General features: G+C 54.1%; 1 protein-coding gene across 1 annotated transcript; it reads right to left on the bottom strand.

Moving 5' to 3' along the window:
* Nucleotides 1-8,116: 8,116 nt before the first annotated feature.
* SNCB (synuclein beta) lies at nucleotides 8,117-17,287 on the bottom strand. The gene is made up of 6 exons (XM_065874030.1): nucleotides 17,027-17,287; nucleotides 16,275-16,404; nucleotides 13,410-13,451; nucleotides 13,081-13,199; nucleotides 9,107-9,196; nucleotides 8,117-8,757 (listed from the first exon to the last, which is right to left on the bottom strand). Exons 2-6 carry the CDS (start codon nucleotides 16,393-16,395, stop codon nucleotides 8,725-8,727), a joined length of 405 nt encoding a protein of 134 aa, XP_065730102.1. The 5' UTR covers nucleotides 16,396-16,404; nucleotides 17,027-17,287; the 3' UTR covers nucleotides 8,117-8,724.
* Between the last annotated feature and the right edge of the window lie 3,622 nt (nucleotides 17,288-20,909).

Consider the following 20,909-nt stretch of genomic DNA (forward strand, 5'->3'; position numbering starts at 1 on the left):
GCCTGGGCAGGTTCACAAGACATGAAAAGTAGCAAGAACGTGGCTGTGATCTAAAAAGCCCCCCACACCCCCACCCCGGGGCAGGGCAAGTGCGGATGGGAGCAGGATCAGGGCATGAGTGAGGAGGCCGTAGCAGCTGCCCAGGTGAGAGGTAATGACGCCTGAACCATTGGGATGGAGAGGAGGGGCCAGATCTGATAACTATTTAGGGGTAAAGTCAACACGTCTACGTCATGGGGTGGATGTGAGTGTGAGTGGAGCGAGGATTATGCTGCCCCTCTGAGGTTCTGTCTTGGGGAGCCAAATGGTTGGAGGACAGATACCTGATGAACCCTGGGGAAAGAAGGGACTTGTGAAACAGCCGCACTGAGACATCCGAGTCCAAAACTGAGCTCTGAAGTGGCGAGGCCTGGCGACAGACCAGGGAGCTGGTGATGGAGGTCAGGAGAGGTGTGTTGGTACATGAGGGGAGAGTATAGGCCAAAATAGGGTGAGACAAGGGCCCATCCTGAGGAACATCAACATTAAGGGAAAAGGAGGCTGCAAAGGAAGAATAAGTGGTCTGAGAAACCAGAAGAAACCCAGGAGAGTGTGATGTCTCAGAAGCCAAGGGGAGAGAACATTCCAGAAGGAGGTCAGGGTAAACTGCATCAGGAAGACAAGATACAGCCTGAGAGTTGTCCTCTGGACTTGAAAAAAAGATAATGGAAATTTGATGAAAGCATGGTTACTGAAGTGGTGGGGGTGGAAGCCAGACTGGGGTGGGGTGGGGCAGGGACTGATGAGTTAATGGGAGCAAGGAGGTGGAGAGGGCAAGTAGATGACTCTCAAGTTTGGGCTTGGAGGGAGAAAGGGGATCTGATAATCTCTACAGGGGCATTGGAGGCATTCAAGTCCTGATGGGAGGGGGACAGTAGAGAGGGAAAGGGAGACGCCAAGAAAGGAGATCATAATGGCTGGGCCCAGATGCTCAGCGTGGAAGGATAGGGTGGGATCCAGCACCCTGGGGCAGCTCACAGACCCTGAAATGAAGATTCAGGGAATATGGTTTATTTGGGAGGTGCAGGGACACCAGCAGGGGAGTGGGAAGGTGACCCAGGAAGGGAAGGCATCCAGTAAGAGGTGGTTATCAAGCCAGCTACCACAGTGGGTGAGTGAGGCTTAATCTTGCAGGAAGTCTTGGGAAATGGGGTAAATGCACATCTCAGAATTTCCCTGGCTGAGGGCAAGGGAGCTGGTGTATTTATATCCCAGCATCTGGCAGACATTGGTGAAGAGCCAGCCCATGGGGCTGTGTGTTAATTCCTAAGCACTTCTAGCCCACAGTGCATGTGGACAAAGTGGGTTCCATAGCCCGAGGACAGCTCTTCGATAATGATGCGGGTACTGGCTGTTGGGAGTCCTACTGGTGGGCACAGAAATAGTATGGTCATCTGAGGGGATGTAGTCAGAGCTCTGGCCATGTCTGCTACATGCGCACAGTCAGGGCCTTTTTCCATCGGTGCCCTTTGCCACACTCCAACCACTCTTGTTCCACGGTGACTTGTTGATAAAAAACACGTTTAAAAATGAAAATTTTCAGACAACAAAACAAAACACCTGCCAAGGCGGAGCAGGAGCTCAAAAAGGGCACGGAGGTAGGCAGCGTGGGTTCACATTCTGACTTTGGCAGTTGCTAGCTGTGTGGCCTTGACTGAGGTCTCTCTAGGCCTCAACTTCATCATTTGTAATTCTTAGCTCTCGGAGCTCTGAGGAGGATGTAGGGAGAAAAAAATCCCCAGGGACCAAGCACAGTGTAACACTTGTGGTGGATGCCAGGGTATGGCAAGCCCAGCACTGTGTACCCTTGTCTGACCACAGGACCTCCATTTTCCTTGAGGAACCGCGTCCTCACTCCAGTCCATGTGGTGGAGTGGGACGGACCCACTGCCATTTTTAGGGATGGGCAGTGACCTAGGCCTGGCCAATCACTGTGCAGTGATTAGTTCCAGGGGTAGAAGTAGAGCAAAGGACCACAGCCAGGGCAACTGGCTCTCCCACTGCCTTGGAGCTTTAGGGGGTGCTAAATTAGTGGTGTGCCTGCCTGGAGCTGTTGAGGGTCATCTTTGTCCCCACGTGGAGCGAGTCTGCCTGGGCCCGGACCATGGCTCATCGGGTTCAGGCTCATCCTGTGACAACCAACATGATTGCCCGCACCGGTGTGAGTGTGTGTGCGTGCATATCTCTGGTTGGTCTGCCTCCGTGAAGCCATATACACTCATACACACCAGAAGATAAACAAATGCCTGCAGCTCCTTGGCTGGCGCCCAGGCTGGGGGTGGAATAAACAATCCCAGTGACTTTCTGAAAAGCAAGCGTGTGTGGCAACAGGCACCATGGAGACAGGCAGACTGTACCAGAGCAGAGACAGCAGTCACCCCCCATTGCCACCCCGGCCCCACCGCCACACACATGCAAATACACACGCACATCTCATGTTCATATCTACACATGGTTCCGCTTTCAAATCCAGGCACATCACCCTTGGGATCTGGCCCCCATTCCAGCTTTGCTTGAGACTAAAGGCCTTTGAGAAGGTCTGAGATTTCCAGTACAGTGGCATTCACAGTTCCTCACCCCTGGCGTGGACACTGGTCCTGGTCTAGGCCAAATTTCAGCAAATCATAGCTTCTAGGAAAGGTGTGTGTATGTGTGTGTGTGTGTGAGAGAGAGAGAGATAGAGAGGAGAGAGAGAGAGAAGGGGAGAGAGAGAGGGAGGGCGAGAAGAAGAAAGAGGTGGGAGGGTGGGCAGGATCACATGGCAGGCAATGCCATATAAACCCAACTTTCTGGAAAGTTCTCTTTGCTTCAGAGGTGCACACACAACACACATTCATCTGCTTCTTCAAGAAACACTCACCCAGACCCCTCACCCCCTGAGGCTTGTATGGACACAGCCCTGGATACAAACACTCAGATATGTATCCATCCTCATGCATGCAGGGCATAACCCAGTATCCCCTAGATGGTGGTGGTGGTGGTGTACCATTTACTGACTGCCCAGGTGTTTTACAGTCATCTCTTTATATTTAACCCTTAAGAAAAACCACCTGAGATTGATATTATTATTGTTCCCATTTCACAGATAAGGCAACAAAAGTTCATAGAGGTTAAGTAACTTGCCAGGGTCACACAGAAAGTGACAAAGCTGGCAGCCAAACTCCTGCCCACACTATTAGCCCCTCTTCGTTTAGTCAGATATACATGCAACAGCCATGCGTGCACAGGTGTGCGTGTGTACACAGACACACACACACACAAACCCTGCCTCCTCCGTCAGTGCAGGTAACTGATGTCCATGGAGTCATTTTCCTCACCCTGACCTCCTCATATGCACCACTCCCAGACCCACGCAGCACTGCCCTGATATTCATGAGAGCCCCTCGTCCCGGCACCTATGAGCACAGCCTGCTGCCCACAAAGGTCCCCTCCCCACAGCAGCTGTAGGCTCCGGCCCAGCTGGAGGCCACCCTGGCATCTGGATGGGTGACTCCGGCTGAATCATGGCCCAGCTGCTCCTTGGCAGCCCTCTCCCCCACTCTGCCCAGAAAGCCTATTTTGAAGGCAGAGATGGGCCTTGGGTAGTGGACAGGGAGCGGGGCAGTCGGGGATGGGGACAGGGAGCATGGGCGCTTGAGCAGGAGGGTCTGTCTCTGTGCCCTCCTCTACTCCTCAGTGGTCTGCAGGTGCTCTCAGGCAGCCCCCGACCACGCCCCTCATTCTGCCAGGGAAGTGGACCCTTCTGCCTGGACACAGGCAAGGGGCTCCCTCTCTGATCCCAGGGCCCACTTTGGCTGCCCTGCCCCACCTTTTGGCCCTAATAACAACAATAATAACAATATTTACTATTCTAATTGATCACTCACATGTTACAGTATCCTACAGTTTCAAAGCACTTTCTCATCAGTATTGCATTTAATTCTCTTATTAGTCCTCGAGTGGACTAATAGCATCCTTAGGAGTGCAAATTATCATCCTTACGTTTGAGCTGAAGAAACGGAAGCTCAAAGAGATTATGTGAACTATCTAAGGTCACACAGTCGAAGTGACAGAGCCAGGAACCAAACTTAGGCTTCTTGGTCCAATCTGTGGAAGGTAAGCATTAGGGCTGGAGTTAAGCTGCAGTTGGGCACGGCAGGGCCATGGTGGGGCCACGGTTGGGGCATTGGAAGTGGCATGGGGGAGTGGCAAGGTAGGGGGCCTGCCTAGTGGCTTGGTGTGTGGCAGGATCGTGACAAAATTTTTCTCTTTACCCTTCTACAACTAACAGATTATGGAATCATTTATGCTTTTAAATCTTCTTTTCCACGTTTCAGGCCAATGTCCTATGGCTAACAAGTGCAGAGCCATGGAGTTTCTACTGAGAAGTCTTGACCCACAGGACCTTTGCTTTCCAAAGCCTTAGTTTCCTCATCTGAAAAAATGGGTCTGGGCGTCCAGTGGGGCAGGGTGTTGAGAGGCGTGAGTGCAATCGTGTGCATCATGCCCTTTAGAAGCCATGAAGGACTTCACAAAAAATGCTGTTTTTCACATTTTGTTTTATCTTTAAAAAACACCTGTGGGTACTGGGCAGAGGGCAGGTGGGCTTCTGGGAACCTGGGGGCAGTACCGAGAAGGGGAGTGGGTGACAGCTCTTCCTTCCCCCTGCCTGGTCTCGGCCTGGCCTTCCCCCACCCTCAGCCCAGAGCTGGTTTCTAGGCAACAGGATGGATGCAGGGATGGTTTGGAGGGGAGAGAGCTATAAATAGGGAAGGGAGAAAACAAAAATAAAGTTCCAGAGAAGGCTGTGGAGCCACATTACTAAGGGTGGGGGTGGGAAGACAGGGAGGGAGATGGGTGAATGGTGGGGTACAGGGACAGCCCCCATCCCTTCTTCAGGAGAGAGGGCAGTTTCAGGTTACCCAGGCGGCAAAGGTCCACAGAATGCTGACATGTGTGAGGAGGGGGTCTCCGTGTGCACAGCTGAGCGGATGGTGGTGACAAGGAGGAGTCAGTTCTGGTTAGAGAACTAGGGGAAGCTCAGAAGAGGGAAGGATTTCAACAGGCAGAGTTGCAGGCAGATGTCCAGGTGAAGGAAAGAAGCAGGCTAAGGAAAGGAAGGTGTGAACCAGGTGGGGTGGGGCTGGACCCACAGATCTCAGAGGCCTGGCCAGGCGTGGCCTCGCCAACCACACACACCGTGTCCACAAAGACGCAGCAGGGCTCTTCCTGTACTGTGATGCTCGCCCTCCCCAGATTTCCCAGGCCACTTGCTTTTCATTCAGGTTTCAGCTCTACCTCGCCTCCTTAGACGCTTGACCTGACCACGCAATTGAATGCTGGTCACCACCCTTACTGTGTCACATTCTATCACATTGCTCTGGTTTTTTTTTTTTTTTTTTTTTGCGGTACACGGGCCTCTCACCGCCGTGGCCTCTCCCGTTGCGGAGCACAGGCTCTGGACACGCAGGCTCAGCGGCCATGGCTCACGGGCCCAGCCGCTCCGCGGCACGTGGGATCCTCCAGGACCGGGGCACGAACCCGCCTCCCCCGCATCGGCAGGTGGACTCTCAACCACTGCGCCACCAGGGAAGCCCTGCTCTGTTTTATGTTCTCCATAAAACCCAAAATTATCTTGATCCATATATTTGCTGATCCATGGACATGAGTTCTGCCAGGGCAGTGACCTGCAGGGCTGTTCCCTGCAGCCCCTTACTTCTAAGAACAGAGCAGGTGAGCAACACACACTGTCGAATGACTAAATGCACACAACGTGTGGGCAACCTCCATGTACACGTGTGAACATACACCTGCATCCATATGTAAGTGTGCACACTCAACACACACACCCCACACACACACAGCCTCACTTGCAGTCTCCATGAAATTGCGCAAGCATCTGTTATCTACACTCTGCTGCCTCCACATTTTCCTGTCGGTGGTGGGTTTTGTTTGTCTCCCCTCAGAGCAAGTCCCTTTTGGAAAATTCCAAAGGAACTGGGCTTCGGAGTCAGGCTCGGGGCTGGATGTGGCCTTTGCCACTTCCCAGCAATGTGACCTAGGGCAGGTAACTCTGCCTCTCTGGCCTCCATTCTCTCATCCATAAATTGGGGCTAATAAGGAATCCTTGAGGACAGTTTCAAGTGAAATGAATGGAGGCAAGTGCTGGATGCCTGGGAGATACTGGGCACTGGGGAAATGGCTCTGTCCCTGTCCTGAGGGTGGAGCCCATGAGCTGTGTGCGCTCACGCAGGCACTCACAGTAAGGAATTCGGTCTGACACAGGGCTGGCATCTTCCGTTGTCACTTCTGGGCTTGTGCCTGGAATGCATTTAAAGTGACCTCTGCAGATGAGAACACTGGTCTCTGAGCAGAAAATCAAGCTCAGAAAACCAGGTGTGCGGCTTGGCACCCGGGAACGAGGAATAAACCTCTTCACAAGCCAGATGGTGAACCTGGTTTGGGCATCTAAAAATGGATATCAGGTGCTGGTAGCTGGCAAGGGGTTGGCAAACTCAAATTCCTCAGAGGTCAGGCAGTTCATGAAAATGAGTGAAGTGGATGGGAGGCACACAACAGGGAGGGAAAGGGACTGTCGCCAGCTGGAATCAAATGAAAAATATTTAAACCTTGTGCTAGAAAATTAAACATCTCTACAGGCCAAATTCAACCTAAGGGCCACGAGTTTGCAATCCCTGCTGACTGTGGGTTGTAAATAATGTCTTAATTCAGCCAAAAAGGATCTGGCCATCCTGGAACCCGCCACGTTGAGCCAGAGAATTGGAGTCCACCGGTTTGTTCTCCCTACACACACGTCTGCCATAAGCCTCCTACTTCCAGAAGTAAAGGCTCGTACACTGCAGGCCAAGGTGACCCGAGTGGACCCCGGTCTCCCCCAGCGTGCAAGGCCTTCTCGAGCCAGGCACCACCCCCCCCCACCCCCCGCCTCGAACAACTCAGGGAAGGAGGAGGCGCTAAACACCTGGCGGTTGACTGAATACAGCAAAGCTCCTTCCAGCCCTTGGGGCTGGAGGGGCGAAGCAAGGTTTGAGTCGGAAAGGAGGTCGGACCTGGCAGAGAAGGGGCTGGGTCTTCCTCAGGCAAGAATGGGGGTTATTGCGGCAAAGCAGAGCCGGGCTTCCGCATGGGTGAGTCAAGTTAGCCCGCGGCTGCGGCAAAAGAGAGCAAGAGCACTGCATCGTCGGGGGCGGGGCCTATCACAGGTTGGGGCGGGGGAACTTCTGTGCCAATCAGAGCAGTGCCTTCGCCTTGATGGAGGCGGGGCCGCTGCGCAGCAAGGCGGCATCTCCGCCCCCCTACTTCCCTGCACCGCGGCGGCGTTGGGGGCCCTCTAGTGCCGATACTCATCCGCTTAAGGCGCCTGGTCGGCTTCCCAGATTTCTGCATACCCTTGCTCACCTCAGCCGAGGTCGCAAACTTTCGGACTCCTTTCCGGGAAGGGTGGAGCACTGGTTGCCCGAACTCTGCTTTTTTCCGTGGCAACTGCCCATTTCCCCTCCCCTGGGATGAGTTTTTCTGCGGTGAGCAGGTGTGCGCAGGGGTATGTGCGTATCAGCGTTCTCGCGGGGAAAGGTTTGAGCGAAGCAGCTTCTTCCAGTGACCGCGCTGCTGTTTTCCCAGAGCTTCATCGCGGCGCGTGTGCAACTCTGAGTGCGCGCGCTGGTCTGCACGTGTCGGCCAGCGTGCGTGCACGCTGGTCCGCGCGGGCGTGATCATCGAGGCGCCTGCGCTGCATGCGCCTTGAGCCCGTCGGCCCTGCGCCTTGGCTGCAGCGGACTTCCCTCCGCCCAGCCCGCCCAGTAGGAGCTTTACTGTCCAATAGGTGGCGCCCGAGGCCACCTTCCCGCCTCCCAGCCCGCAGCGTGGCCCAACCTGGGGGGAACCCCTCCATCCAGGTCGTCCCCCGGGGGTGCGGGGCGGGAAGGAGCTGAGGCCAGATGTGGTCAGTCTTGTACCTGGGCTGAGTGTGCCGGGCCCCAAAGAGGGGCGTGGGGCAGGCTGGGACGTGGAAGCCTGTCGGTCGTCCCCATCCGGCGCCCAGCCCAGCCCAGCCCAGCCCTGCCCGTGCGGCGCCTGCTACAGACAGATTGGCTTTATTCACGGACACCCGGGGGGCGGCCGGGCCCGCCCGCCCGGGACACGCTCACACGGGGGTGGGGGACTCTCCATGCCACAATCACGACACACGACGCCCGCGCTCGGACCGGGCCGGCTGGGGGAGGGGCATGGCACAGCCTGGCTCCTGGTTTTGGTTAAAAAAAAAAAAAGGTTCTTGGGGTCGATGTGGGAATGCGGGTGTGGGGGGGTTCTGGGGCTGCCCGGGGCCCCTCAGAGAGCCTCTGTCGGGGGTGGAGGGGAGCCGCTGCTTTCCGACTCGTTTAAAAACACATCGAACATGCTACATCCGCGCAGACACTGGATGGGATGGGATGGGGTGGGGAGGGGGCAACATAGGTGGGGCGAGGCTACCAGCCGTGGCCGCATCCCCGGCCCTGTCCACGCCCCAGGGTTGGTCGCGGGCAGGTGAGACAGACAGACTCTAACACAGGCTCCGAGGGGGCGCCTCGGAGCGAAGGAAGATCTCGTGTTTTAAGGGGAAGGGGTAGAAGGACAACCCTGGCTCTGGGGGGCGGGGCACGGGACAGGGAAGGGATTGTGCTGCTGGTGGGGGGCCGTCCTGGGCCCTTACGCCTCTGGCTCATACTCCCGATACTCCTCCTGCATCAGAGGGATGGGGGTGGAGTGGAGAAGAGCAAAAGAGGAAGGGGTTGGAGACCAAGTGGCCAGGCCCGGCCCAGAGACCCCTACCCCTCAAGGAGGAATAGTGCATGTCCCTCTCCCTGGGCAGAAGAGAAACCTGGAAGTTGGGGACATCTGGGATGGTCTGGGCAGGGGTGCCTGGCGCCCAGTGCTGGGCCCCATCTGTCCTCCCTCCCTGCTCCCACCTCTGGTGTCTGGGTTCTAGAAAAGGGGGGCTTGAAGCTCCCAGGCCTAACCTTATCCTGCCAGGAACCTCCCACCCCAGCTGGGGATGCCCAAAGCCCCACCCAGCCTTGACACCCCTCACCTGGGGCGGTTCCTCATAACTCTCCCCTTCTGGCTCCATCAGGGGCTCAATAAGCGGCTCCTCTGCAGCTTCCTGGGCCACTTCCTCTGGCTGCAGGCAGAGAAGAGACAGTGCCCATGAGGCCAGCTGGTGATGCCCCTCAAATTCCTACCTTGGGAAGCTTTTGGTTGATTGGGGGAAAGCTAGGCTTTGTTGGCAATGCAACCAGAATTTTAAATTAAATTGTTTATTTGGAGTGCCTTGGAAGTGGGATGGAGGAGTGAAATTCCTCCAATTATGGCTTGAAGCTGGGGGTGGCGAGGGGGAGAGGGCTCTCCATACCCCTCTCCCCAGCACGTGGCAGCCTCCTGTGCTCCCATCATATGGACTGGGTGGGATGGGGAGATAGATGGCACACTCAGTCACCCATTTAACCCTACCCTCTTTGTGTCAGCTCTGTGAGGGGGTGCGTATCAGGTCCCCAGAGATAACCCTGGAGGGAGATGGAGGCTCAGGGACAGGGCTGAGCAGGGGCTCTGAGCCATTCCCCTGCCACTTTCCACCCATCCCTCCCCCAGGGCCCTGTGTGGCCTGGTTTCTTCAGCTGTTGCTATTTTAAGATAAGCTGGAAGCGACAGCTCATGGTGTTGCTTGGATGTGTGAGCTAAGACTCTCCCCTCCCCACTGCATCTGCTGTCCAGACCGGTGCAGACCAGCAGGCACGCAAATAGGGGGCTGCCAGACACATGGCCAGTCCCCCTGTGGGCGAGCACATGTATGTGCACAAACATGGGACTGAGCTGACTGCACACGTGGGCACTCACAGTAACCTGAGGTCCAGGCACAGCTGCACAAGGCCACGTGTGGGGGAACCTGTAGGCAAGGGGCACCCCACCTCCCCCACTTCCACATGTAACCACTGTCCCTCCCTACTGGACAGAGGTGAGAATCTTGGGACCCTGGTCCAGAGGGCTGGCACCTCTACACTCTAGTTGCTCCGGCTCCATCCAGGTAGCTTCAGCTCCTTCACATTACCTGTCATGGGCCCTGTGGGCACATGAGGTTACGCTCCTGGCCTGGCTCACTTTCCCCAGTTACAGGTGGGTCCATCAAGGCCCAGGAGGGGGGAAATGTTAGTTTGCCCAAAGTCACCCAGCTATGACCAGAACCCAGGAAAGAAACAGACTATTAAGAATCCCAGCTCTGCACATTATTGGGAAACAAATGTCCAACAACAGTAGAATGGATGTGTGCTCTGTCATCCTATCACACAGTGGTTACTTCACCTCAAGGATGGGGAACCACAGTGCACACCACAGCATGGTTGACTCTCACGCTTACTGATGAATGAAAGAAGCCAGGTACAGAAGAGCATGTGCTCTAGGATAACATTCCTGTGAAGCTGAAAAACACCCAACTTATTTGTGGTGATAGAAGTCAGGACGCAATTAGCTGTGCGGGGGGAGACAGGGCCAGGACAAAGGTGAGGAGAGTCAGGTGCCTGGGGTGCGAAGGAGACCCTGGAATAAGCATCCTCCCTTAAATTTTGTGCCCCGATACCTCACTTCTCTCACCCTAGTCTTGGCCCCGGGAGTAGGGACTGGGAAGAGGTGTAAGGGAGGCTTCCAAGGGGCTGATGTTCTGTGTCTTGATCTGGGTGCTGGTTACTTGGGGAGAGTTGAATTTGTGAAAATTTCATGGAGCTGCGTGCTTTCTGCATGAATGCTGTACTTCAATAAAAAGTTCACTTAAAAACCATCCTAGCCTGGCCATTCACTACCTCTTTGGCATTAGGTAAGTCGTTTTACCTCTGATCTCAGCTGCCTCGGGTGGGAAATGGGATGGTGTCTCTGCTTTGTATGCATATGGGGAGGCTTCTATGATAACGTATGTGAGCAAACTGGGAGGTAGAGACAGAAACTTGCGCCCTCAGCTTGCATGGGTTCTCCATGGGCCAGTGGCCCCAAAGGCCTGGCTTTGGATTGTAAGTCTATGATCTTGAGCTCCCTTAAGAGAGGAGGCTTGAAGTGTCAACAAGTGCTGGTAAGAGGAAGGCAGCCTGAGAGAAATGGTTCTTTGCAAGGCCCCCGCCAAGCCTTGAGCTGAGAGCTCAGGCCCAGACCTGCCTTCTCTGCATCCCAGCTCTCAGCGCTGGGCCTGGCCCCATGTTGGCACCAAGGGACTACAGTGACATGAACCTGAGCTTATCCTCCCAACCACCTTCTCAGGGGGGCAGGCAGGATTTGTGATCTTGGGCAAGTCATTTTACCTCTCTGAGCCTCAGTTCCTTCATCTGTAAAATGGGCTAATTGTGATGCCTTCTTTACAGGGATGTTGTGAAGATTCAATGAGAGACTCCATGTACAATATCTAGAACAGTGCCTGCCCACACAAGAGATCAGTGAATGGGAGCAATCACTGGAAACATAAGGATAAGAAATGGGAAGCCACACAGCTGATAAAATGCAGAGACAGGACTTGAACCAGAACTTCTGAGTCAAGTCCCAGCTTTCAGACAGGGGAAGGAACCAACTGTGCAAAATGTCTGGAGTGGAGGGTGCTGTGGGATCTCCTCAGCCTGGACACCCTCATGCTGAATGCACACTGATCTCCTGATCACGCTGAAGAAAGCCCCACCCCCACAGAGGCGGAGTCTGCACTTACACGTGGACAACACAGAGCACCCCATGGGAGGCGTGTCTCTACAGACATCATATAGACCCACAGAGTGCACTGTCCTAGCACACCTATGGAGACACAAGACCTTGGGGGTGCACACAGGCTGACCATGTGATCGTGGGGCCATCATCTCTTACTGAGCACTCACTATGCCATCGAGGGTTTTTACATCAGTAGTTCTCAAAGTGTGATCCCTGGACCTGCAGCATCAATATCACCCAGGTACTTGTTAAACATGCAAATTCTCAAGCCCCACAGACCTGCTGAATCAGAAATTCTAGGGATGGGACCAACAGTCTGTATTTTAACCTGGCCTCCTGGTGATCTAATGCACAGTTAAGTTTTTGAGAACCTCTGAGCTACATTATCTCTAATCTACCTAAAAGTCCTCTTGTGCTCATCTCCAGTCTTAGAGGCAAAGAATCAGGCTCAGAGACATGATGGGACCTGCTCAGGGTCACACAGGAAGTAGTGGAGTTAGGATTCAGATCCAGCTCTGTGGGGCTCCAGAGCTCACAGCTCTCACCCTACAGCGTGTCCTAATGAGGTATCTGACTTCCTGCACACGTGGGTAGCCGCCACCACTTGCCTGGGGTAACATGTCTGCACACATGTGTGACACACAGTTCACCCCTCCCCATGGCCCACTTCTGCTCATGCCTGCCTCAGGGCCTTTGCACGTGTTCTTCCTACTGCCTGAAATATACTTTCCACATGGCTTGCCTCATCCCTTGGGTGTCAGCTCTAAGGTCACCTCCTCAGAGAAGCCTTCCCAACTTAAAGTAGCCCCTTCACCCCTTGACTGTCTCTCTCCTCACCCTTGTTGTCTTTTCTTCATAGCACATACCCCTGTCTGAAACCATCTTGCTTACTGGTTAGCTTTTTACTGTATCTTCTCCCACTAGAGTGTCAGCTCCATGAATGTAGGAACCTATTCTGTCATAACCCCTAGAACAATCCCTCTCTAGCATGAATACTTGTTGACTGAAAAGACATGAGTGAACAATCAGTGACATATGCGGATGAGGCCAAAAGTAGTCCAGATGACTCTCACAATCAGGATACATGTATCCAGCCAGATCTGGGTCACAGTCACGGGGAGTGCCATGCCCGTACACAGCTTCATGCAGACTCATTCTGAGCTGCGTCTAGCAGGGTCCTGCAGAACGTGAGGCAAGGTGGCTTGTGCCCCAGGCTGGCTGGGGGAGCAGGGAACCTGGTGGCAGGTTTATGGGTGTGCCTGGCACGTGTGTGTGTGTGCGTGTGTGTGTGTGCGTGTGTGTGTGTGTTGTGTGTGTGTTGGAAGGATAGCTCACCTTCAGATCGGTGGGAAATTCCTCCTTCTTCACCAGGCCTGTGGCTGCTGCGATATTCCCAGCCCCAGAGAACACAGCTCCTCCCAGATGAGATGCCTGCTCCTTGGTTTTCTCAGCCACTGCGTCAGGGAGGGGGTTGGGGGCCAGGGTGAAGCAGGCATAGATGCCACCCTCCTCCATAGTGTCCCAGGGCCTGCCTTCCCATGGAGCACACCCCCAGGAAGCCTTAGGGGTGCCCTCTTCCACCACCCCTCCCCCGCAGTCTCTGGGGGCCAGCCAGATCCCAGGCCAGGGTGAGGACACAGGGCTGAGCAGGGCTGGGCCGGTACCTGAGGCCACTCCTTGTACAACCCCCTCTCGGGTCTTGCTTCCTATGGGGACAAAAATGAGCACACATAAGGGCTCTGAGCCAAGGGAACAGACTCCAGCAAGCACAGCGGTTACAGAGTGGGCAGAGGGACCCAGTCAGCAGTGGGCATCCTGGCCCTTCACTGCCTCCTTGGGCTCCCAAATCCCACAAGTGCCCCCCCATGCCTATATCCTCAGGACTTCCAGTTCTCCCCACTCTCTGTCCCCTATCACCCCCACCTGATATGATACCCAACACCTCTGGTGGATGTTGCCTGAGCGCCAGCACTGGGAAAGCACTCTACCTGCGCCGGTTCATTTAATCCTCTGCCCAGGATGGGAGCAGATGGGGGTGGAAGGGGGCTGGAACTGGGGGCGGGGAAAAAAGGCTCTGTATTTGGAAAGGTGCCCCTGGTGCCCCTGATGCATAGCTGCCCACATCCTACCCGAGGACACTCACATCCCAACATTCCTCGCTCCATTTCTTCTAAAGACCCTCTTCTAACTAGAGTGCAAATCCCTCCTTCTGGCCAAAGTTGGGAGAGTCTTAGATGCAGAATGGGTGTATAAGGGTGACTTGAAGATGGTAACTGACACCCATGGCATTGGCTGGGTCTTTCCAGGAGGGTAGCAACTGGGAAAGGCAAGAGATCCTAACCTGAGGTGGTGGGGGGGTGGATGCCCTCAGAGGAGTGGGCTGTCTCCCATCCTGAGGATTTGGCAACCCAGACAACAACTGACAGAGCCAGAAACGGGTGCCTGGGCCAGCTGAGGCTGGCAGGAGGAGGGTGCAAGAAGACAGGATTCTCAGGGCTAAGTCCAGTTAGACCCAGAGACTCGCAGGGATCAGGGGCTGTGCATGCACATCCATTTATTCCTCCCACAAATGCTTGTTGGCACCCGCTCTGATTCAGGTTCCAGGCCAATGGCTCACTGTCAGATGGAGGAAAGAGAAGAGCAGAGTTGGTGCCCTGGACCTCAAGCAGTGGGGAGAGGACTTCCAGCCTCCAGGGGGTGCATGATGGGGGAGGGGGCACTGCCTGGGTCTTGACAAATGGGGAGCAGGTGGATATGCAGAAAGCAGGCTGAGGAGGGTGTTCCAGGCACAGGGAACCATGTGGGCAAGGCATAGAGAGGTGTGTTTTCAGGGCCTGAGTGGAGCACATCGATGGGGTCTGTGTGCTCGAAGCAATGGAAACTGAGGCAGGGCCACAAAGCACATTGAATGCTAGGCTACAGGGAGCTGAGGCTTTGATGAGTAAGAACTGGGGGCCATCAGGAGTTCCTGGTCAGGGGGAGGAGTAGGAGGTGCCCATCTAGGGGGAAAGGGAGGGGCCGAGTCTGTTAGCAAGGACACAGTGTCAGGGGTGCCAGGGGTCCACAGGAGTGAAAGGGCTGAGGGAGGAGGGAAGAGGGAGGCCAGAGCTGGGGTCCAGCAGGTGTGGGCTCAAGCCTTCTCCCAGTCTCCATCACCTCTGCCCTAGCTCCAACCACCCTCATCTGGCAACTATGTTACCACCCAGCGGGCCTCCCTGCAATTTGTTCTGTCCCCAGAGGCCTGAGGGACTTTTCATTCTGAAGTCAGATCCTGTCGGTCCCTGGCTTACAGTCTATCATGGCAATTATAATAATGCTTTGCCTGGGCCTGCAGGGGCCACTCATGAACTGGCTCTTGCCCATCTTTCTGATCTCATTTCCTACCACTGCTTTCTGCCCTCTGCTCTCGAATCCAGTATCCTTCAGCCCATTCCAGGGCCTTTGCACCTGCTTTTCTGCACCCCCTTCCCAACCTCCTTATTCTTCGGGCTCAGCTCAGATGTTACCCTCTTTGTTTACCTTACCAAAGTGGCCCCCACCCCAGCCCCTGGATGTCAAATCCCACTACTGGAATACTTGGCATCGCTATCAGGAGAGCCGGCACCTACCAGCACATAGTAGGTGGTCAATAAGTATTTTTCGAATTATCACAACTCCAAGTCTGCCAAAACCCTGGGCAAGTTAACCAGCCCTCTACAGCCTAAATAGGAGATAATTCTACGGACCGCACAAGTTAAGCCCTGAATCAGCAGACAGAATTCAATCAGTCTCTTGCCTCCCTTTATGCAAATGATCCTGCAGGCTCCCTCTTTTTTTCCCACTTAGGGTGAGACATTTTAACCACTTGGCCTTTCTCCTGATGACAGCTGTCAGCTGCAAGGAGGGTGCACCCAGAGGAGAGATGCCAGTGGTGGAACTGCTGGGAGGAGGGAGACCCAGAGAGCGATTCAGAGGTGGAAGTAGCTGGAGAGGAGGGCTGGGAGGGAGCCCCAACAATACTGGGGGGATCACAGCAAGGGGAGGGGGCATTTTGGAGTCCATAAAGCTTGGCTCAGACTCCAGCTTCGCGTTTTATCAGCTGTGACCTTGACCAAGATAGTTAAACCTCTGGGAAGCCCCAGTTTCCCTGGTCTGTGGATGGGCAGGGAGCATTAAATGAGGTAATAGATGCTATGGATGTATTTCACAGGGTACTTGGCAGAGAGTAAGGGCTCAGCACCAGGTAACTATTAATAATGGGAAGAATAAGGAAAAGAAGGCTGTCTCCTTTGATCCCCGCATTGGTCCCTGGACTTTCAGCTGAACCCCACCCTCACCAGTCTTTCCCCCATTCCCCCTCCAGTCAGTCTCATCACTGGCCCAGGTTCCATCACTGGCTATGCCTTCAGTGACCCCTGCTGACCCGGCCCCGTCTGCTGACTCATATTCTCCTGCCCAGACCCCCCCATTCCCTCCTTCTAAGGACCTCGGCTCCACTCCCTCGGAGGACACCAAACCCCTGCACCCCGGAAGCCCCGCCCCTCGCCCACCAACGTAGAGGACACCCTCCTTGGTCTTCTCCGCGGCCTCGGTGACCCCCTGCTTGGTTTTCTCCGCGGCGGCCACGACGCCCTCCTTGGCCATGGACAGGCCCTTCATGAACACGTCCATCCTGGCGGCCTGAGGAGGGCGAACACACGGGCACGGATGTGCTGGCCCCGCATTCTCATCCCAGCCCTTCCGGAGGGACGCTGGTGTCCCCTCCCCTCCCTCCAGAGACCGAAGGCGCCCTTCCGGGCCCGGAACTCCCTCCCGCCTTACCCCCTCCCCAGCGCTAGGCCACAGGGCCGCAGCGAGTCCTAGCGTCCTTGAAACCGGGGACGCAGGAGAGGCCACCGCCTCGGTTTTCCGGGGCCCTGCAACCTGCAGCCCCGCGGAACCGGAGTGCTGGGCAAGGCGCGAAGCCCCGGGGCCTGTCTGTACACACACGACAAAGTCACACGGCCATGCACACAAACACACTCCATGGACACGCTCACGTACACACACAGGACATGCAGGCGTTCAAAAGCGCACGGACACTCTGACACACAGGGGGCACACGGCCGCGGACGCACGTCCACACGGCCACCCAGGCAGTTGCAGACACCGAGCAACAGAGACACATACCCCGGGGCGCACACTGACAGGCACCCACCGGCGTCCTCTTTCCGTTCTCCAGCCCCTTCCCCATCCCATCCAGTTCCCCTCTCCATTCCCAGACCTTTCCTCAGCCCGGGTGCCCGGAGCGCGGCCGCCTCACCTGGATGCGGGTTCCGGGCTGGGGATGGAGCTGCGGCTGCGGCTGCGGCTGCAGCAGCGGCAGGCGGATGCAGGGGCTCGGCTAGGATGGGCTGGGGTGGGCTCGGGGCCGATGGGGTATCGGGCCGTGGCCAGGCGCTCAGTTTGGTCTGCAGCAGGCGGGGCGTGAGCCCTGAGCCGGGGAGCAGTAGTGCCCTGGCCTTGGGTGCGTCGCCAGCCACCGCTCGCTCCTAGCGCCCTGCTCGCTCGCGCGCTTCTGCTCTGGCTGGGGCGCTGCGGCAGCTCTGAGCTCAGCGCCCCCACTGGCGGCCGCGCCACCCCTCGGCCTGACTGACGGGGGGGGGGGGGCGGGGAGGGTGACATCTCCGCGGAGCCCGCTAGCCTCACGGGGCGGGCCCGGGACACGCCGCTGGGGAACCCGGAGCGTCGTCAGACTCAAGTCCTGCTCCCAAGAGTCTAGTCTGGTGAGGGAGAAAATGCGGCGTGCTGAGTAGGGACGTGCAGTTGGTTTTAGAGTTCAGACCTGTTTGGATCTCAGCTGTGGTTTTATTAACTGTGGGACCTTGGGCTACTCAGCTCTCCTTTCTGAATGTCAATTTCCTCTTCTGTAAAATACGGATGGTTCATTCAACGAACGATTATTGAGCGCTTAGGTGCCAGGCAGGTTTGAGGCTGGAGACAGGGGAAAAGGAAAACAAGGTCCCTTGCTCTTCGAAGTTTACAGTGGTGAGTTTCTGTGTGTGCAGAGATGGGTCACAGGACAGAAAATAAACGTCAACACTTAAACCAAGCAAGGTTATTTCAGCTTCTGAGAAGTGTCATGAAGATGATGGAATGGAGATGAACCAGAGTTACTAGAGGAGGGGCACTTGAGACCAACTGGTCAGGGGAGGCCTTTGTGAGAAGGTGAATGGGAGCAGAGACCCCAGAGAGGCGCCAAGGCCAGGATGCTTGAGAGCAAGATCCATAGAGAGGGAACTGCAAGTGCAAAGGCCCTGAGGCAGGACCGTGCTTGGGAACAGATAAAAGACTGAAGAACCAGGAGGGAGGGAGAAGGAGGTGGACATGATCCTTTTTAGTGTGGTTATGGTCTGGATTGTCAAAATGGCCATAGAGTGCCAGGCACACATAGGTCCTTAGTTGGTATATGACAGAATTATGGCCAAAAAGCTGTGGGATCCCAGAGGAAGGGGACTCTGACAGCTCAAGGGAGTCATGGAAGGCTGTACAGAGGAGGTGACATCAGAGCTGGGCCTTGTGTGATTTTATCTGGCAGACAAGGGAGGAAGGGAATATTAGGCTGTGGACATAGCATGGGCAAAGGCACTGTGGTTGGAAATGCAGGGCGTGTGAGAGGGCAATCAGGAACCAGACTACGCAGGGCCTGGAAAAAAAAAATGTTCCCAGATTGCTGGTAGAGCTGCAAATTGTTACATGCTTTTTGGAAGGTGATTTGGAAACATTTACCAAAGACATAAATGCATGATCCTTTGGAGCCAACAGTTCCTCTTCCAGGAATTCATCCCTTGGATCTCTACTCATACAAGCACACAAAGACATTTGTGCAAGAATGTTCACTGCAGCCTGGTTTATTGTAGCAAAAAACTGAAAATAATCTAAATGTCCCTCTGTAGAGGACTGGCTAGTTAATTGTGATTCATCCACTCAGTGTGACGCTGTGCTGCCATTAGAAAGGATGGGCTAGACCCATGTGTACTGATATGGGAGTGTGACAAGACATGGTGTGAGGTGAGAGAAGCAAGGTGCCAAACTGTAATGTGTGGAGCTAGGCAATTAAAAAAATTATTTTATTGAAGTATAGTTGATTTACAACGTGTTAATTTCCATTGCACAGCAAAGTGATTCACTTATACATATATATATATATATATATATATACACACACATTCTTCTTCATATTCTTTTTCATTATGGTTTATCACAGGATATTGAATATAGTTCCCTGTGCTATACAGTAGGACCTTGTTGTTTATCCATTCTATATATAATAGTTTGCATCTGCTAACCCCAAACTCCCAATCCATCCCTCCCTCACCCCCTGCCCCCTTGGCAACCACAAGTCTGTTCTCTATGTCTGTGAGTCTGTTTCTTTTTCATAGATAAGTTCATTTGTGTTATATTTTAGGTTCCACACGTGAGTGATATCATATGGTATTTGTCTTTCTCTTTCTGACTTTACTTCGCACGATAATCTCCTGGCCCATCCATGTTGTTGCAAACAGCACTATTTCATTCTTTTTTATGGCTGAGTAATATTCCACTGTATACATGTACTACATCTTCTTTGTCCATTCATCTGTCAATGGACATTTAGGTTGTTTCCATGTCTTGTATATTGTAAATAGTGCTGCTATGAACATTGGGGTGCATGTATATTTTCGAATTATAGTTTTCTCCCACTATATGCCTAGGAATGGAATTGCTGGATCATATGGCAACCCTATTTTTAGTTTTTTGAGGAAGATCCATACTGTTTTCCATAGTGGCTGCACCAGTTTACATTCCCACTGACAGTGTAGGAGGGTTCCCTTTTCTTGTGGAGCTAGTCAATTTTAATACAAGGAAAATACATATACTCACACAGTTATATATAGACACCTTATATATAAATATAGACATCTGGATATACAAAGAACACACCTGCAAGGACTTCCAAAACACTGTTAACAGTAGTTGCCCCTGGCAAATGGGATTGAGAGAACTCAGGGAGAGAAGCTTGTACACTTCATTACCTTCCTTCTTGTGCTGTTTGATTACTTTACCTTGAATAGTATTTTACTTGTGTAATTTTAAAAGCTGGCATGGGGAACAGCATGGCCTCTCATCATTGAAACTGTCTCCTTCCTATGTCTGGGGGATCCCGCACCTTATGAGACAGAGCCCATCTCCCCACTCCAGGAGCTGACGATGCTTTCCCAGTTTTCCTTGCTGCCAGGACGTGTGACCTCAGCCCCAGACTTGGAACATGAACCTAGTGCCAGGAAGAAGCAGGGAAGGAGGAGAGTCTGCTCTGGTGAAGACAGGTGGTGGTGATGGTGGTGGCAGTTCCTGCCAGGGACCAGGGGCAGCACTGCTTTTGGAAGCATCAGTCACCAATAGGGCAAGCTGTACTGTCTGTACTCAGCTGTAGCAGCTGGGGAGTCTTCCTGGGACTGCCTGACAATGTGATTTGGCCATCATTCCAGGCTGCATGGTCTCCAAGGGGACTCTGGCTTTCCAGGAGAGTTTCTGAGCTGCCCACTAATGAATAATAAACTCCTTCTCTGTTTAAATAAGCCAGAAGTGATGTTTATGACTCTTGACTAAGATCCCCTGAATGTCAGATGAGGAAGGACCAAGCAGTAGGGAGGAGAGAGGAGGAAGAGAGAAAGAAGACCATACGAAGGGTGTCTGTACTCCTTATTCTAGGAATTGGGAAGTCACTGAAGGATTTTAAGTACAAAAGAGACCTAAATGAGACTTGCATTTTATGGGGCCCAAATGGAGGTGGGTTGGAGGGGGACACTGCTAGAATCAGCAAGAGCAGTGAGGAGGCTGGGTCAGAAGCCACTGGAGGAATGATGAAGCCTGAACCAGGGAAGCCTCGGTGAGGCTGGAACGGGACTGGAGGGGAGACATGAGCATCACTGAGGACATAGCTTATTAGATGTTGGGGAGGAGGGAGTGAGACGAGTTCGGGAAGATTGCCAGGTTTCTGGCTTGGACAATGGGGTGAGTGATGCTGCTGCAAAATGAAATAGGCATTGAGGAGGTGGGGCAGCTTTGGGGGGTGATGGTGAGTTTGTCTGGGGCACACCGAACGTGCAGGACGAGGAGTCCAGCTGAGAGTTGGATATCTGAGCCCGGAGCTCAGGAAGTCACTC

Source organism: Phocoena phocoena, chromosome 3, assembly GCF_963924675.1.
Source record: "Phocoena phocoena chromosome 3, mPhoPho1.1, whole genome shotgun sequence".
Taxonomy (NCBI): domain Eukaryota; kingdom Metazoa; phylum Chordata; class Mammalia; order Artiodactyla; family Phocoenidae; genus Phocoena; species Phocoena phocoena.